Source organism: Syngnathus typhle, linkage group LG21 (genome assembly GCF_033458585.1).
Source record: "Syngnathus typhle isolate RoL2023-S1 ecotype Sweden linkage group LG21, RoL_Styp_1.0, whole genome shotgun sequence".
NCBI classification, from domain to species: Eukaryota; Metazoa; Chordata; class Actinopteri; order Syngnathiformes; family Syngnathidae; genus Syngnathus; species Syngnathus typhle.
In genome coordinates this window covers 3,690,008-3,707,125 of record NC_083758.1, presented here as the reverse complement: position 1 = coordinate 3,707,125, position 17,118 = coordinate 3,690,008, and the positions used below count along the sequence as shown (strand labels likewise).

The window sequence follows — 17,118 nt, the reverse complement described above, 5'->3', positions numbered from 1 at the left end:
AATGGAGAGCTGTGAGATATAAACATGACCACTAGAGAGCAGTGGACTGCAGCTTTTAACTAGAAAAAAGATTACAATGTAAAAAATACTTATAATTTTAATTGATCCAAAACATGTGTTGTCCTTCAAAACGCTAGATGATGGGCTCCGTACAGATCGAATTAAATTAGTTCCAGTGAGGTTCGTCTGTAATTCCTAAAATAAGTAGATACCTAACACATTATTCTAAATATAAAATAGTGTCCGAGGAGTAAAATCATGCTATTTAGAACTTTCCACGGTTAATTATAGCCATATACTTGATTATATGCACAATAACAATATACTTTCTTTTGAAAAAGGACTTATTTTGGTGGCTATTTTTCAAAATCCGAAAGTTAAGCATCCTAAGATGCATTCAATGACCGCTCACAAAGTAGGACACCACAAGATGCGCCAAACAGCAGTACTTGAGCATACTGCAGATTGTATGTCAAGGACGCCACGTTGTTGTGTTTTTTTTTTTGTGAGGAATTAGCATTTTAACATGGCTAAAAGCTAAAAACGGTTGATTTAGCATTATTTGGCTCTTTTTCTTAAACCACCTGTCAGGCCACACTCTGTCTGTTCCCGCTGCATGTTCCATCTCCAGAATGAGCTTGTGACAAGTCCAGAAAAATGCCCTCAGGGTCGGAGTCCAGAGATTCCGGAACGCAATCCGCACTCATCTCCGGACTGGACGACAAGCTGGGATCAGAGATCATGCCCTGTGCCAGAATTCCGGGGGAGTTGGACAATGGGGACCTCGAGACTTTGGTTTCCTGGCTTGAGGTAGCTGTTCACAGGAATGGATTTGTACCAATTTGTGTAACCAATATTGCAGATGTGTCATCCTACCTGAGTGGTCCATGCTGGACCCGACCACAGATGTGCTCTCCTCCACGCAGGACGTCATCTCAGACACAGAGTGGCGCCGGATACCTACACCACCTCCCACCGACGAATCCACGTCATACTCCGCCACGGGGCTCAAGATGGGAACATTGTAGCTCTTAGAACGTACCACTGGGTTCTTAACCGCGGGGGGGTTGCCTGACTTGGACGACCCGGGACGTTTCTCTGATGAAGAAAAAGAAATTGGCTTTTTTTACTTGGATTTCGCCTAACACACAGAAAGAACAGTTCTGTTTGGACGAACCATTTTGGGAATATAACCCGTGGGTCCCGAGGTAAGGGGAGACCACCTTCTGGATGAGACACTCCAAACGCAAATAGTCGTTTGTGACACCTTTGGACTCGTGGACACCCTGCATGGAACACACAAAATATTAGCGTGCCCGCAATTAGCAACACCAATTTCAATATCGACTTGAATTTGATGACAGTAATTGTTCAGTGAACAGTTCTGCACATTAAAATGTTGTGTTTGCTCAGGCTGACTCCGAGGTCATGGGAAGACGGCCGCGTTCACACTGAGATGACTTCCTGTGAGACCGTTCTTACGCCACAGCTTGTGTTTGGCTAGTGCGTGTGTATGTTGACCTGAAGAATGAGCAGCATCTGTATGATGGAGGGCGGCACTCTAGCTCGGGGCCGCGATAGAGCTTCGTCCAGCTTCAGGTTGAGGGTGATGATATTCCGGAAGTGCAGCAGGGCCATCTGACGCACTGACGGCTCCTTTCCCTAACGACACACAAAGACAATTGGTATAAAAAGTGTACACACCCCTATTCAAAAGCCAGGCTTTATTATGACAAGTGCTACTAGGAAAACTAAAAAAAAGGAACATCTGAACTTTATCAAGGGTTAATCACAAGTACCAGGGTGTGCACACTTATGCAAACACATTTTATTTCATTTTCATTCATTTTTAGAGTTTATAGGACACATTATGATGCAAAATGTCTTTTTTTTTGCCTAAAAACCTACACAGGGGTGTGTGGACAATGTTTAGACTGAACAAGAAGTGTTCTTGTGCGGTGGTTGTGTTTTCCAACCTGCACTGGAAAGAAGATGGCCTGCAGCATGGACAGGACATCGCAAAAGAAGAAGTCCCAGGTGTCAGCCAGAGAGTCCAACAGTTTCTGACCTGTGGCGACCGATGAAAATGAAAAAAAGCGCTTCAAAGAAAGTTCACACATTTGCATTAACTTGAGATCAGCCAGTTTAGTCAATTATTACGCTGAGGTAAAAAGTCCGACTCCTCCTCCGTGATTATAATGTTTGGCAATAAAGCAAGTTAATCAAAAACTAAGGTTAATTACTTACTTTGGAAGTGTACTGAAGGAAATGGGGGAGTTCATGTCTTACCTTCATAAAAGCGAATCTTGTCTCGCAGTATGACCATGCCTTTGGTTAGCAGCTGATTCTGAAGGTACTCTGTGAAGAAGGAGCCCAGCTCGGTCTTCAGAAGCTGCCTTGAAAAGTGTACGAACATACACACACACACACAAAATATTTTCACTAGTGTGTGTGTCTGTATGTGTCTGTGTACATTAAGTTAATGGGTACTAAGAAAGGCTGCGCTGTTTGAACAGCAGCAGCAGGAGGTTCAGGAAATGACAAGCTCAAAAGTCACAGTAACGACTAAGTGCTCATCACCGACCACACTGTGGTGGGGTGAAACAGTGTACACACACATACACACACACACACGACAAAGCTAAACAGCACACCTGACGCCTTCGTTCAGAGTGAAGAGCTCATTTTCACCTAAGTCCTTCTTCTGGAATACTGAGATGACTGCGCTGTGGATACTGAGGAGACAAAATGGACCATATGAGCTAGTTTATCTCAGGGGGATCGTGAAGCAATTTTTTTATTTTTGATAAACCCTAGAATTTCAGCAAAAAATGCTGAAGATGTTCCTGATGGAAGATGAGTGGGAATGCGGAAGGATATTCCCAGGAAAAAAAATAAATAGAAAATACCCAGAAGAAGAAAATTCTCTGGCTGGTACCTAGGGGGAGCAGCGCCCCTGTGGCCAGTGGTAGTCGACTATCTTAAGTCATAAATGCTGGTACAAAATGAGAAAATGGAGTGACGATGAAAAGACCCAGAGGAGAAGAAGAGTGGACAGATTCTGTGCTTCTTTTCATATCCTGAACAATGGCGGCTCACAAAACAGCTTTTTCCTTGCGATGCGCTCCAGGCAAGCGAGGCAAAATGATAAAAAGTGTTCAGAGCAGAGCGCCACTTCTGACCTATTCCAGGTGGCGTTGGCTCCCGCTCTCCTCTGCTGGGTCCCTTTATCCCTGCTTCCTTCATCCACCGGCTTGGCCTGCGAGAGGTCTGTCAAACTGGAGGACGAACCGCTGGCCAGCTTCAACCTGTTGTGGAGACTCCTCGAAATCCAGAAAGGTGGAAAAATACACAAAAAAAAGATAGGTATGGCCAAGTATTTAAAACGAGACACTTATCTTTTCTCCGTGCACTCAGGGTACAACAACAAGGCGCTCTAAAGCAGCCAGATTAGCAAAATGCAATTTACATGGTGCTCATGTTTTTGTGTATAGTAAGGGGTTCCTCAAAAAAAAAAAAAAAACTCCGACTTTACTTTTTTTTTAAAATGTGTTTATTAAAGCATGCCGAAGAGCAACACTTTCCCTTTAACAGATGGTCGCGGTCGGCGGCCATGTGAGCTTTTGTGCGGAGCCCGACAAAGGAAGCCTTTGAGGTTCAAGTGCAGCCAAGATGCAGGGAAGAATTTCAAAATAACACACAAGTCCTCTTTCCACCGTTCTGTCTGTGCGGTGTTGAATAATAACACGCAAACCCAGATTGTGAAAGTTCAAACAAATTTGCGACGTGAGCTCCAACTTGTTGGAACCCCCGAATCAATTGAGGAGATTTGTTTGGTCTAATTAGCAAACAAAGAAGGATGATGGGGGGATTTTTGTCATGAATGAAAGCTCCAATGAGGTCATTCAGGAATGCGTGTGTACAAACAAAGACAAAGCAAGAAGGTCCAACTGGAATCGAGCGTCAGAATTTGATATGGTTTGATCAGTTTAGCTCGAAACAATGAAACCATGAAAAATGCAATTTTCAGTTCAAATTGCACGCGAAGGCTGGAATTCGGTTTGTTTTTGAAATGTAGAATAGCAGATGTGGAATGGTTGGAATTGTCAAGAAATATCAGTCAATGACAGACAGTTTCCCGGGCAGGTGACGTTAGGACCTGTGCAAAAAAACTTCAACAAAGTTCTTACCTTCTTAACGAGCCCTCACGTTCCATGTTTGAATTTGTTGCGTCTCAGTGACGACACGGATGACCAGGCAGCATCTAAAAACACAAATCCAAATTACGTGAGTAAACAGGGGAATGTGTTGATTGGTCGGAACTTAAAATGGCCGCCACAGCTAGAATGTCACATGCAAATGGTCAATTAATTAGGTACACAATGATGAGCCAAAAAGTTATGAAATAATTGATATATATTTTTTAATATATATATTAAATATATTATGTATTTAAAACACCACAATAAGAATTCAAGTTTTCAAAAAACATTTTACATGGGTAAATAATCAAACAATTAAATGCCAAATTAATAAAGTCATGCCGTGCATTGCTAAGCATGAACAACATCACCTGCCCGTTGAATTAAATGGAATTTTCACGAGCTATGGAACATTCTTTAAACACATTCTCGTACGTTATCAACACACTTACTTTTCCGGAAGTCTCCGCTTCTTAATTAATATATTTTTTAAGCTCCACAAATCTTGTTGAATTGCTTAAAAAGCTACAGGCATCGCGAGAAGGTTCCTTCCATCAAAAAAGTACACCAGTCAACGTGAGCGCGTGCGTCACACAGAGGAGGGCGGGGCTAGTGTGCGCGTACACGCGCGGGAGGAAGCCGGAAGACAGAGTGGTTGCCGTGGAAACGTTTTGTGGGCGCGACTTCGCTTGAATGGGTGAGATCAATGATGCTTTAAAATAAGAGTTAAAATAAGTAAATTAAAGCAGAATGTAAGTGTGGAATGCAGGTATATGATAACTGCGCAATCCAGTAGGAGCAAAGTCTGCCATTCAAGGCTAAATTGAGAGTCTAAAGTGCACGGAATCATAAAACAACCGCACCCGCATGGTTTCAGTGGTTTCCCCCATGATATGGCTTGTATGTGCTTAAGTAGTCGTAAAAAAGCGGAGCTGAACACAAACACTCAAATGTACGCAAAACAATCACTTGAGAGCATGCGGGTCACTGAAGGACACTCACCAGTCCGCTTCACGGACTCCTAAAAATTGCACGACCCTCACTTAAAGCTTGTCACAAACGTCTGAATAAATCAAATGTATTTAATTCTATATGTTGGAATGGCTTGGTTGGGGTATTAACTGATATAGAACCTGAAAAGAAAGTTACAATACAAGGCTTTGTTTGAAATTTTTGTTTTTTTAAATTTGTAACTGAGGTCATAACATTCTCATCCCTTTTCGATGGATTTCGTCGATATATAAACATCTTATTTCTCTATTTCGATGCCCACTAAAGTAAATAAAAGGGATTAGTTTTGCTGCTCTCGTGTGGACAAGATAGGTACTGCAGCCACGACGGTGAATTAGACCAGTATGCTGCTCTCGTGTGGATAATAAAAGTACTGCAACTACGACGATGAATTAAACCAGTGTCGCTGGTACAATAGTTCAAAGTCACGTCATTTGTAGTAAATAAATAATTAAGTGAAATTTTAAATGACTGATTTAGCTCGGGGGAAATGAAACCAAGGCATACTGCTGTTTTTTGACGTGTTCTGATGATCCATCCACCGTGACCTAAAATTAAAAGAGGAAAACCCAGTGGCTGCCATTTCAACAACTTTTATTTATTAAGTCTTTACAAATAAAGTAACAAATGTCATTGTATTTGTTTTAATATGAAGCTTGAACACTCTCTACTTAGTGCAAAACATACCGTTAAAGGCTGCTGATGACTCCCCGTGTGTTAAATTTTCACATCCAACATTTTTTTTTCCCCGTCAAATAGAGAGAAAAGAAACCACTGAGTTAAGTGCTGCTACACACAATAAAACAGCAGATAAAACAAGTGAGGATTGTTTTTTGTTTTTGTTTGTTTTAAGTCAACATCAGACATTGGGAACATAATAATTCTGTGCTCGAGACTAAACAGAAACAGCTGGAGAAAAGGAATTGATCACTTCTACGGCAAAAAAAGTGAGTCCTGCAATGGCACAGCAATAGAATCTGCTTTCTAAATACGAGCTAAAAGCTAATGCTACACCTCTGATGAAAACCGATTCACCCCACTTAAATGTAGGAACATTCACAATACGAACCAGCCTTTCACAGTAAAAGTCATCCAGTACAACTTCACAGTAACGTCAACCTGTTGCTATTCAACACTGCAGATTCAGCTTGGGGTGGGGGGGGGGACAGGGGGGGGGGGTTAAAAGTAGGATGAAAATGGTCTTCGGGGGGCGACAGTGCGTGCAAAAAGTCTACACACCCTTTTGGGAGTGTCTGATTTTTGTAGAGTAAAATGATGGATCAAGATTAATCACAAAATCTTGTATGAGAGAGGAAGTGGAAAAATGTGGTTGCAAAATTGTGCACACCGTCTTAAAAGAGAGATGTGGCTGTGTAAGGAAAAATGAAGAGTTCAAAAGTCTAAAAAGTTTCTAACGATAAAAAAATCAAGACCAGGCAACTAAAAAGATGCAACTTATTTTTGGTTAACAAAGGCAGGTGAGTTTGAGGTTGATTCTTAACACAGCCACGTCCCTGTTGCATGAGGGTGTGCACACTTGTGCAACTACATTTTCTTCATTTCTTACTTCTAAATTGAGCCTTACACATTAATAACAAAAAATATTTTTAAATGTTTACTTGATCTTGGTATATCTTTTTAATACCGCAAAAATACTAGCATTAGAACAGGGGTGTGTAGACTTTTTATAACCACTGTAGGTTGCCCTTGCCCAAAAATTAAATGTTGCATTCACAATTTGTCCTTCGGTGATTTTGAATTAAAGGCAACATCTACTCAAGTGGCGTGACGTCCTTCCTAAACTCGGGCAAATGGCGGCACTCTCACGTGGTTCTTGTGAAGCTCTCCAGTGTTTGGAGCGGGGAGGGGGCGAGCAAGGCACTGGAAAACAAATTCACTTTCTTTTGTACATTCACATTCATCTAACAGGGCAATGTGAGAGAGTTTAAAGTGTCGTATATAAGTACTGTGGAAGAAACAAAAATATGTAGCTATCCATATTTGAAAACATTTGCAGGTCAAAATGGCGGCTGAATTGTTGTCGCTTAAGGCATTTTTTTTTTTTTAAGTTGAGAAAAATGGACACTTCCCCAATTTGTTCTGACTCCTAACAAACAATAACAATCACAGTGTTGTTTTTACACATCACACGAAAATGTGTGCGTAGAACAGGTCCGCCCAACAGAGGCATATTTGTACTTTTTTTTTTTAAATAGAACAATAACTATTAACAACGACATTCAAGAGGAGAAATAATCATCTCGAAAAAAGCCAACGGCGAGGCGTAGCCACGCAACACAAAATCAACCCGAATGGAATCTTGACCACAAAAAAAAAAAATACTATACAAATGTTGTTCTGAAGGTCACTTTTTTTTTTGTCAGCCAACGTTTCTCGCTTCCAACGTTTCTCGTTTTATTGCTTTGATTCGAGGGCGGGGCTACCAACTGTGTTTCCTATTTGCATCCTTGTGAATGCTAAGACGGCCTCCTCCACTTTATACACACATTGCACATGTTAGCATGTTAGCTAGACCAGCTACAAGCAAAGACTATGGAGCAAAATGGAGGCGCTCTTCAGTGTTGTTGTGCTCTCTCAAATTTCACCCAAGTGGACCCGCTCAAACCTCTTTGGCAAACTTCCTCGTTTTCAATCATGGAGTCCGCTCTGGTCGCCGTTCTGACGAGCCCTCTACTAACCACTACGTGGTTCTCATGTTGGGCCCTCCCGGGTTGCTGACAGACTTGTGCATGAACGTGTGCATGGGACCCTGACTGATCTGGCCGCCAGTCGAGGCGGCGTAAGGGCCGAGCGGCTGAGAGGCGCTGACCAGCCGGGGTCCGCCGTGGGCGGGCCCGGACCACTGCGCGGCGTAGGCCGGGGCGGGCATGTACGGGATGAAGTGCGGTGGCGGGTGAGGGTGGGGCGGCGTCGGGGAGGTAGGGGGCTGGCACAGCGAGCTCTTGCGGGAGGCCGGAGAGGTAGTCGGGTTGGAGGGGAGGTGGCCGGAAGTGGCGGTGCTGCTCGGGCACAGGTGGCTCGGGGCGGAAAGCTTCCTGCCTAAATTAGCGGACTGGATCACCTAAAGACGTCGAGATCATCAAATATAATTATGTCAAAGTATCGGTACTCGTAACAACGCTATATTAGCTTTAATGGTTACAATACTGCGACTGTGATGCTATTTGATAGCACGTCTATGGTGTTTTGCATTAAGTGTTAGCATTAAGCTAGCAGGAAATTCTATTATTTGTTTGAAAACAAACTGAGATATAAACAATTTTTTTCACAAGGGCTCAAGTGTGGCCTACCTCGTAGCTGTGTCCTTGTGCTGGTGCCTGCTGCAGCTGTTTGCTGCTCTTCTTCCCCTGGAATATAAAATAAGATGATGTCTTAAAATGCATTATAACACCCTTCTATGCTTTCTCGGGAAAATCAACAAAAAAATGACCTGTGAGAGGTCTCTGGCCCAATTGTCCACCAATTTATGAAGATCATCAGTGAACGTCCCTTTGCGCTGGTGAGGGGCTGACATGTTGAGACACTGGGAGCCCCCCTGGCTTTGAGACAGGGGGCCGGAACCACTCACTGCATTGGTGCTATTGGTCCCTGTGACCCCCCCCCCCAAAAAAAAGTAGTGAGATGTCACAATGATAAGACTATCTTTAAAAACTAAATGACACAAAATGAAAAGTGCAGCACGGAATTCTGGGTAATGTATTCCAAATGGCATGAGAATGAGGCCACATTGAAGGTTAACTCACGGGTGCATGCATGTATGAAGTCAATTCAAGCACTTTTGTCAAGCTAACCATCAGTTGCGACGCTCTCGCCGGCTGACGTGACGGAAAATAAGGCAAGCGCGAGGATGGATGGAAGGCAAAGGGAAGAGCAGGAAAAGAAACAAGAAGAGAGATAGTTACTGCAAAGCTGGTTGCAGGGGCAGACTTTTTTCACCATCTTCCCTGGACGGCACCCAGAAAGCAAGAATGGGAGGATTGGAAGAGAATTAAAATCCCCAAATGAATCAAAGACATGATTATTCTTTTGTTGACAGAAAAACTCTTACTGAGAAAGATAATGGTCAGTAAATTCGATTTTGTTTAACACAATTTTCGGTTCAGGTGATGAGAAAATGAAGCTTCAAAATTGCTTCATGAACCAGTTGTATTTTTTGCCTCCCCTAGATGGCACTGTTGCCTTCAAAGGAATTAAATCAACGGCAAGTCAGTATGCTCTCCACTCAATGTAAAACCATCAAAAAGAGACCAAAACTACAACCGGTTCATGAAGCAAATTTGAAGCTTCCCTACAAAAAAAAAAAAAAAAAAGTCCAGTACAGACTGTCAAATGCATTCCAAAATGATGCTATAACCGAGCAGAACTGTCACGTCAATTTGTGTCGTCCCAAAAATCGACATACAAGGTGATTTTTCGAACGTGATGATTATACATGAAGGCAAAATAGAGGAGAGACATGTAGGAAGGCAGAGAAATGAAAGCGGTACACACAAAGAGCCAAGCAGGGCGTACTCAGAAAGCGCGTCCTCCTGCCGCCAGGCTTCAAGGCCAAACGCTCGGAACCCCAGTTGAACTTTACGCAGCCTGAGTGAGGAGATGAAGACGGGCCGGGTGAGGGACGGGCGGGGGTGGGGGAGAAAGAGTGCAACAAAAAGAGAGATGGGACAGAGAAGACATTGGAGTTATTGCAAAGAGAGAGAACTCACAGGAAAGGAAAGGTGAGCGGCGAGTTCGAGTGAGTCGCGACACACAAGCGTGCTGTTTGTTTGCGAGGCCAAGATGGCGACCGCAGACGTTCTTCCCCTCGAGCCTACCTGGGGTGGCAGCGCACAAACTGGGCATCGAGGGCGCCGCCGAGCTGGTGTAGGCCGAACACAGGATGTCGCTGGAGGGAGCCGCTTTGAGTTGGCGCTCGCTGCTAAAGTCGCCGCCGCCGCCGGGCTCCGCTAAACCTCCCGCCGCTAACTGAGCTAGCTGGGCGGGGCATGACGCCGTGACGGTCTGGTCCGCCAGAGTGCTGCCTGGAAATGACGAAGGGCGGCGGGGAGGCAGGGTGAGCGGCACAGGGGGTGGGTGGGGTGGGGAGAGTGCGCACACACAGACAGCAGGTGTCCAAAACACACACGCAGACACACACGCAGGAAAACAGACAGGGGGAGGCAGTCAGAAATGTTCAAGCTTGGAGCCTGGAGGCAGCAGGGCCCACCCGCGCGCATGTGGAAACCAAGTGGACACACGTAAACACATAACGGTAGATCACGTTAAAAGCTTGCAATGACTGAAAGTACACTGGCAAAAATTTTTTACAGTGGATATAAAAAGTCTACACACCCCTGTTTAACAAATGAAGAATATATTCCAAAAGCATTCCTGAACAGCTGAACTTTAAATGACATTTAACATAAAATGTGAATCCTTCAGCAGGACCGCAGCCATATTCAGTCTATGAGAGGGTGCGCACACTTACGCAACTACAAAAAGTGTTGAAATTATTGAGCTTGTCATTTGCACAAGGGCGTGTGGATTTTTTTATACCCACTCTGAACTGAGTCTTTAATAGTAGTGAAGCCCACCTGGCTGAAGTGGACTTTTGCTGCCGTGCGAGGAACTGGTTCTGGACGATTTTGTGGATTTGCTCTTGGTGGGTCGCCTCCGCCTACCGGCCAAGGCGATGACCGGAGGAAGAACAGTGGGTGGAGGAACCTAAGCCCAAGACATCGCTTGGTCTAGAAACTTTTTGCTAATCTACGAAATTCACTCGTGTCACTTACTTTTCCAAGCCTGGTGAACAAACCGTCAATTTCTTCCTTCTGTCGCGAGTGGAGGGCCTGAATCTCGCTCAAGTGTCTGGTGGAATAAAAAACAAAAAACAACATGATGAGTTATCAGTCTCCACAGGAACCGTATTGCTGCCGCCTCACTTTTCTCGGAGACGATTGATTTCCTTCTTAAAGTCCTCGTCCTCGTCTTCCGAGTCGTTGTCGCTACTCATGTAGGAGTTGTTGAAGGAGTTGCCGCTGTTCAGACTTGCGATGGAAACCTTGCGGGCAGTGTCTGGACTTGGGAGGCGGTTGGGCTTGGCTGGTCCGTTCGCCGCCGCCGCCTGGGCAGCGGGGGGCGGACTCGGCCCGGGCTCGGTGCTCTGCTCTTGGGCTCGACTGATGGCGAATCTGCCTACTTTAGCCTTAGAATTGGTGGTGACCTGTATTAAAATCGAGACAGGTACGTTTTTAAGTTAGATGTGTGTTGAGGTCATTTTTCTGCCCCTAGGTGGCATTAGTGTTTCATAAGGAACTCGTACATTCCTAGCCGGGCATACATCCTACCCACTCTCAAAGGAGCGTCCTGTAGCAAGCTATCTGTAGCAACCTAATGCTAATTAGCGGCCTACCCATGCTGTTTTGATTTCATTCACTCTTCTCTATATCGTTTGACATTTAATGCATTTGAATGACACGCAGGAACCCAGAAGAACGTTTTTTTACCTGGAAGCGTCCGATGGTTGTGGGAGGCGAGAGGCACGGGGAGGCCAGAGGGGAAGGGCGTTGGGACTCGCCTATCATTTTTCTGGGAAGTCCATCGACCACATCTCCTGATCTTCCTCTCACTTTGAGCGAGGAGCCCTTGTGCAGCGTGTTCTCCGGGCTGGAGAGACTCGACGAGGACGATGACGACGGAGTGCTGGAGGAGGAAGAAGTGGTGGAGGAGGATTCCGTGCAGGTTGGGCACTGCTTTGGAGGCTCTTCAGTGGACAGCGACACCTTCGCAAAGATGGGGAAAATGAAAAAATAAGAGCGCGGAACCAGGAACTGGGATAAACGATTTCTTTGAGCTCTTCAAACCTGAAATCTCCCGAGTTTGACTCCACTTTGAGGAGCAGCAGCGGCGGCGTCTTCCTCTGGGGATAAAGAAGCTAAAAGTTAAACAGCACGTAAAATAATGAAATAGCAATCATGTGATAGATCGCAAGTTGCTATACATACTTGGTTGTCCCACCAGAGGAGCAACCTGGGAAGCCTGAAATAAACATGGAGGACACAAATGATTAAAAGTGTGTGTATAAAATGTGGAACGTGTGTGTGTACCTGAGTGGCTGTGCTAATAGGAACATTTTCGGGGCTAAGGGCTCGTCTCAGCTGAGCATCCAGATCCTCCAGAGGCTGCTGGGACTGCAGAAACACAATTAGAGAATTTGTTTTGCTTGTAGACGACTATTCTGAATTCAATCGAACATCTATATAAATGTAAGAGTGAGATTTTTTCTTAACTCATTCACTGCCATTGACGGCTGAGTTATTAGCATGACTTTTATTTTTATTTTTAGGGGACTGGAATAATTACATTTGCATTCAATTCCGTAGAAACACAGAAGTAGATCTAAGATAAACTCAATTTTTCTCTAAACATAAATCATTCAAAGCGCAGTAAAATTGAACTGCAGTCAAGTCATTTTAATCCAAGCAGACACGTTTCGCCCGCGGGAGTTTCGTCACAGGCAGCGAGTGAATGTCAGCGACTCCCACATTTTTATTGAGCGCACTTCTGGCGCTTGAAGGGAAAATTATTTTTAGACAGACATCGGCCGTCACAGACACAACAAAACAGTCCGGGGGATAAAAGTCTATTGTGTCTCAGGTAGTTTGTCAGCGAGTGCCTCTTTTGCACTAAATCTGTCAGTTTGAAAAGACTTCATTGCTCTTTCCAGCCTCACTGATTATTGCTCAGCATCCTCCATGCAGCAATCACCATAAAACATTCAACGTTAGTAAAAGCAATAAGACATGATGGAGACGAATGGCACTCTTAAATAGCAGCAAAAAACAACAACACCTGAGTGAGATATGGTCCAGGGAGGAACGGCGGGAGTTCTGAAGAAGGAGAACTGGTCTAATCCCGGAGTGGAAAGCGGGAGAGATGAGATTTGAAGACGGGGGGGAAAGTCAGTGAACTTGCATGCAGAAGGAGTTGTGAGGAAACGTGTTAATACATGGTAAGCATCTCCTTTAACTGTTAATTGTCAGGGTTACCGACATTTTTAGTCAAATTCAAGAAAAACTCAGTGGTGGAGGTTTAATGTCAAACTCATCATAGAATAAAGACAACTAAATGTGTAATAAAAACAACCAAAAGGCTTCCGCTAACAAGGTAATTTAGCTTAATGCTAACATACAATGCAAAACGCCATAGAGTGGCTAATGAATAGCATTGTGCGACGGTTTTATACCGACAATATGTTTACTCACGCAAACGCATGCCATAAAATAATACTGGCATGCATATATTCTTTATCCTCGGTGAAGAACGACTAAGATTATTTTGAAAATTCAAAGACAGTTCAAAGGTACTCACCGGTACCCTAGACAAGGGTGTTTTGGATGGAGTGGTCTGGCCAAAGGTGGCGGCAGAGTTTGCTGGAGGAAATAGTAAAAATTATATCAGTGAACGAGAAATTTGAGGACGGACATCAAAAAGCCATACCTGCAGGTGCAGGAGTGGAGCTAGGTGTGCTGGGCCCCTGAACGGGGGTGGGCGAGCCCAGCGCCAGGGTGGTGGGGGGCTGAGGAGTATTGGCCGTCTGGCCGGAGCCGATAGAAGTGGCGGGAGTGCCCAACGGGGAGGAGGTCCCGGCCGCTGAGTTGGCGTCGGCCTGCGGCGAGTCCCCCTGAGGGGAAACCGCCCCTCCGCCGAGATCCATGAAGAGCGAGCGCAGCTTCTTCTCGAGAGCTTGAATGTCGTCTGGCTTGCTTTGGCACTCCATGGAGGCGTCACACCTAGGAGGGGAATATCACCAAAATTCAACCCCATTGACTTTTGGATTGCCGATAAAACTCACCTTGAGTCGCATTCCCCACAGTGAGTGTGCGTCTGCCCGGGCTGGGCGGTTATTTGTGGCTGCGAGTGCACCATGGTGGGTTGCACTGAAGAAACGTTGGAGGAGGACGACGGCGGCGCGGGGAGGACGCAGGAAGAGCTGGATGAAGCCAACGAGGTGGGGGAGAGCGAGCGATGGTCGAGGAGGGCTTCGGTGGCCGGAAGGCTGGAGGAGGGCGAGGTCACCACGGAGGGGGGAGGGGATGCGAGCATTGTCGAGAGGATGTTGGAGACACCGGTGAGGGGTAAAGTGCCCAAGACCGAAGCGGAAATGGACGCCTGGGAGTGATTCGCCACACCAGAAGAAGAAATGGGAGACGCATTGGAGGGCTCCTGGTTTGAAGTCAGAGCGGCAACGCCATCTGAAGCCTCGCCCGCCGGAGTGGACACTGGAGGGTGGGCGGAGTGGATGGAGGCGGGGGCGGTGCTTGGTCCTGGATCCAACTGATTTTTGTTCTGTCGTAACTCCGAGAAGGCTTGCTGTAAGCTGACAGCTCCCGCCGATTTTGACAACTCCAAACCTTGAGTTGAACCTCCAGAAAACAAAAAAACAAAACTGTGACTTATGGCTGGTTGAAAAATAATAGATTCATCAATCAAATCGATAAAATGCTCACCTAATTCAACAGAAGCTGCACGGGAAGGTAAGGGAGAGGTCGGAAAGCTCAGTTCCTTGATTCTGGCCTCAGGTACGGGGCTGACGATGAATTTGCGCCCGGCTGAGTGGACCACTTGTCCTGTTGCGCTGGGTGACGTGTCTAAAAAAAAAAAAAAAGTTTATGCATCTCCAAGTAGCAAAGCTTTGTTTCCGATTAATAATGATCACCTGGCATGGGGATTGATATCGCCAGATTCTGCTGGGCCGTGTCACCGCTCATCTGGAAGCCAATCCAACACGATTAATCGCGATCAACTGCATAACGACGCGCCATTGGACTCACCTGCCCGCTTGTGTCCCTCTCCAGGCCTTTTTTATCGGCGTTCTCGATTACCTCCTGGACCTGCTCGATGAATGACTCCCTCTCGCTCTCCAGGATGAACTCACTCTGGACCTGGAGACCATGACGGCAATTTTTAGGTCCCCCGGCACAGGTTCTGTTAGGAAGTGTTGATGCGTCATACCATGATCTGGGCGATCTCCTCCGGGTTGTCTCCGTCCAGGTCGAACCTGAAGGTGACCATCTTCCTGTTGTGAGTCTCCAGCTGGCATTCCGCTACTCTGTCGCCACGGTTGGATATCTTCACATGGACACAAAATCATGAAGAACCTGGCACAAAGGAGTGTTTCGAATCTTATTACATTTAGAACGTTGAGTTTGGCCTTGGAGAACTTCTCGTGCCGTGACCGGCTTCTCACGGAACGTCTCTGGTGTCGTTTGGTGGAGCGGCCTTCGTGACGACCACCGCCTCCTCCCTCGTTGCCGTCGCTGAGGCCCGAAGCCTCAGAGTAGCCACTGAAATGGGTAAGGGAACTAATAAAAAGATGCACGGGTACGTAATCCTGCTCAGGATAATAGCGCGTTTATTATTACCTCTCTATGGATGCTTGGGTTAAGGGCGCCAGCAGCTGGAAGTGGGAAAGGTCCGAGGGTTGGGACACAGACTGAAATGCAAGCGTTCGAGTCAAAATACAAAAAATATATACATCATCATCACACTGAGACTGGACGATTCATCAAAATTTCAACCTGGGTTTCGATTTTGGGAGAAAAAAAAACCGATTGAATATGCAGAACTACGCAGAGTTTCCAAGGTTTGTGAATTTGATTTCAATCTCAACAAAAATAATCTTGAAAAATATTAATAGATAAAAAAATAAAATAATATAACAATTAATAAATAAAAAATAGAATAATATATGGTAATATATTATTATATGAATATAATAAATATCTTTCTTTTTCTTAATCGTCCAGCCGTTACATCATCCACACACATCTGGGGGAATCAACAATTCACAGCTAAAGGTTTGGGTTCTATTCGGAACCTCAGGGAGCAGGGCCATTTTCGCCTTGTACCTGGGGCGGGGCTTCTGTGGCAGGGGCGGGGACTACACTGATGATTGGCACCGTGGTGGCCAACAGCTGGGACGGGGGCGCAGGGAGAGAGGGGACAGGAAGCGGCAGCGGGCAGGGAGGGGAGGCCACGGCCGCTGTCGGCACGATGACGGGAGGGGGCGGCGAAGGAGCGCGGCTCGACGTGGTTGCGGGGGCACTCGCACCGGGCTGAGGTGAGGAGGAGCCGGGAAAAGGAGGAAGAGGAGACAGAAAAGGAAAGATAAGTCAGGAAGAGGGTGGACTGAAGGAACATGTAGGAAACGGAGGAGCACACACACACAGCACCACCGAGGTTACCTGAACCAACGCCCGGGGAGTTTGGTAGAGAAAAAAAATGCGTTCGATACTTGGGGATGGGCTGAGGTCACATGACTGAACACACGAGATAATGACACAAACCCGACACGGGTGGCATGCCGAGGAATGCAGGAAAAAAAAAAAAAAAAAAGCTCATGTGAGTGATGTCATTAAAGTCAATATGCTGGATGAGGAACACGTGCGAGTGTACCTGCGCCTGCAGCGAGGAAATATGGGCGGGGCTCTGGGCTGATGATGTCACCGATGACTGGATAGAAACACCCACCTGTCGAGAGCAATTCTTTAAAGCCTTCAGAAGATAAAGAAGGCGATTTAGTTTGCTTACCTGCTGGGTGGTCCCGGGCTGGGAAGCCGCCGGGGCTAACAGCGGGGATCCCGGGGTGGGCTGGGCGCTCGAAACCTAACCATTGCCAAATTAAAAACAGAAGCAAAAAACAAAAAAAAAACAGGAATTAGTATTTGTGGATGGCTTCCCGATGGGAAAATACATGAGTGCAAACGCAAGGTACTTCTATTAGTCTACATTCCGTTCTTGTGTATGCACACATGAAATGGTCCGAGATAATCAAACTAGGCGGCGTTTGCAAAACTCGGGGGTTAGGCACGTTAGGCGGGGTTTCGTCTTCATGCAGTTGGCA

The 17,118-nt window shown here is 45.8% G+C and overlaps 2 protein-coding genes across 8 annotated transcripts in view; both read right to left on the bottom strand.

The window, feature by feature from the left end:
* Positions 1-79: 79 nt before the first annotated feature.
* Positions 80-4,810, bottom strand: LOC133145529 (proline-rich protein 5-like). Its single transcript, XM_061269117.1, has 10 exons — positions 4,655-4,810; positions 4,191-4,264; positions 3,183-3,323; positions 2,655-2,735; positions 2,290-2,396; positions 1,977-2,068; positions 1,522-1,662; positions 1,178-1,286; positions 877-1,098; positions 80-814 (listed from the first exon to the last, which is right to left on the bottom strand). Exons 2-10 carry the CDS (start codon positions 4,214-4,216, stop codon positions 588-590), a joined length of 1,146 nt encoding a protein of 381 aa, XP_061125101.1. The 5' UTR covers positions 4,217-4,264; positions 4,655-4,810; the 3' UTR covers positions 80-587.
* Positions 4,811-5,790: 980 nt separating this feature from the next.
* wnk1b (WNK lysine deficient protein kinase 1b) overlaps positions 5,791-17,118 on the bottom strand; it is a 40,699-nt gene continuing 29,371 nt past the window's right edge. For 2 of the 7 annotated variants that reach the window (XM_061268316.1, XM_061268322.1), the window contains 26 exons: positions 16,806-16,880; positions 16,671-16,745; positions 16,124-16,330; positions 15,638-15,708; positions 15,406-15,559; positions 15,228-15,344; positions 15,047-15,157; positions 14,932-14,983; positions 14,723-14,863; positions 14,068-14,638; positions 13,713-14,005; positions 13,584-13,645; positions 13,065-13,121; positions 12,320-12,403; positions 12,218-12,251; positions 12,077-12,132; positions 11,720-11,995; positions 11,156-11,436; positions 11,006-11,081; positions 10,808-10,937; positions 10,049-10,255; positions 9,726-9,818; positions 9,137-9,178; positions 8,665-8,822; positions 8,525-8,581; positions 5,791-8,295 (listed from right to left, as the gene is read on the bottom strand). In XM_061268316.1, coding sequence (XP_061124300.1) covers positions 7,915-8,295; positions 8,525-8,581; positions 8,665-8,822; positions 9,137-9,178; positions 9,726-9,818; positions 10,049-10,255; positions 10,808-10,937; positions 11,006-11,081; positions 11,156-11,436; positions 11,720-11,995; positions 12,077-12,132; positions 12,218-12,251; positions 12,320-12,403; positions 13,065-13,121; positions 13,584-13,645; positions 13,713-14,005; positions 14,068-14,638; positions 14,723-14,863; positions 14,932-14,983; positions 15,047-15,157; positions 15,228-15,344; positions 15,406-15,559; positions 15,638-15,708; positions 16,124-16,330; positions 16,671-16,745; positions 16,806-16,880 — 3,861 coding nt within the window. In that variant the 3' untranslated portion in view covers positions 5,791-7,914. Of the gene's footprint in view, positions 8,296-8,524; positions 8,582-8,664; positions 8,823-9,136; positions 9,179-9,725; positions 9,819-10,048; positions 10,256-10,287; positions 10,421-10,807; positions 10,938-11,005; positions 11,082-11,155; positions 11,437-11,719; positions 11,996-12,076; positions 12,133-12,217; positions 12,252-12,319; positions 12,404-13,064; positions 13,122-13,583; positions 13,646-13,712; positions 14,006-14,067; positions 14,639-14,722; positions 14,864-14,931; positions 14,984-15,046; positions 15,158-15,227; positions 15,345-15,405; positions 15,560-15,637; positions 15,709-16,123; positions 16,331-16,670; positions 16,746-16,805; positions 16,881-17,118 lie in introns of those variants that run through there. The other 5 variants (XM_061268317.1, XM_061268318.1, XM_061268320.1 and 2 more) reach the window with 5 other exon arrangements.

Excerpts from the sequence above, each read along its gene's own strand:
- LOC133145529 (XM_061269117.1), bottom strand. The coding sequence starts at position 4,216 with ATGGAACGTGAGGGCTCGTTAAGAAG. Across the intron at positions 2,736-3,182 it reads GCCAACGCCACCTGGAATAG|TATCCACAGCGCAGTCATCT; the intron begins GTCAGAAGTGGC and ends TTGTCTCCTCAG. Across the intron at positions 2,069-2,289 it reads CAAGATTCGCTTTTATGAAG|GTCAGAAACTGTTGGACTCT; the intron begins GTAAGACATGAA and ends CGGTCGCCACAG.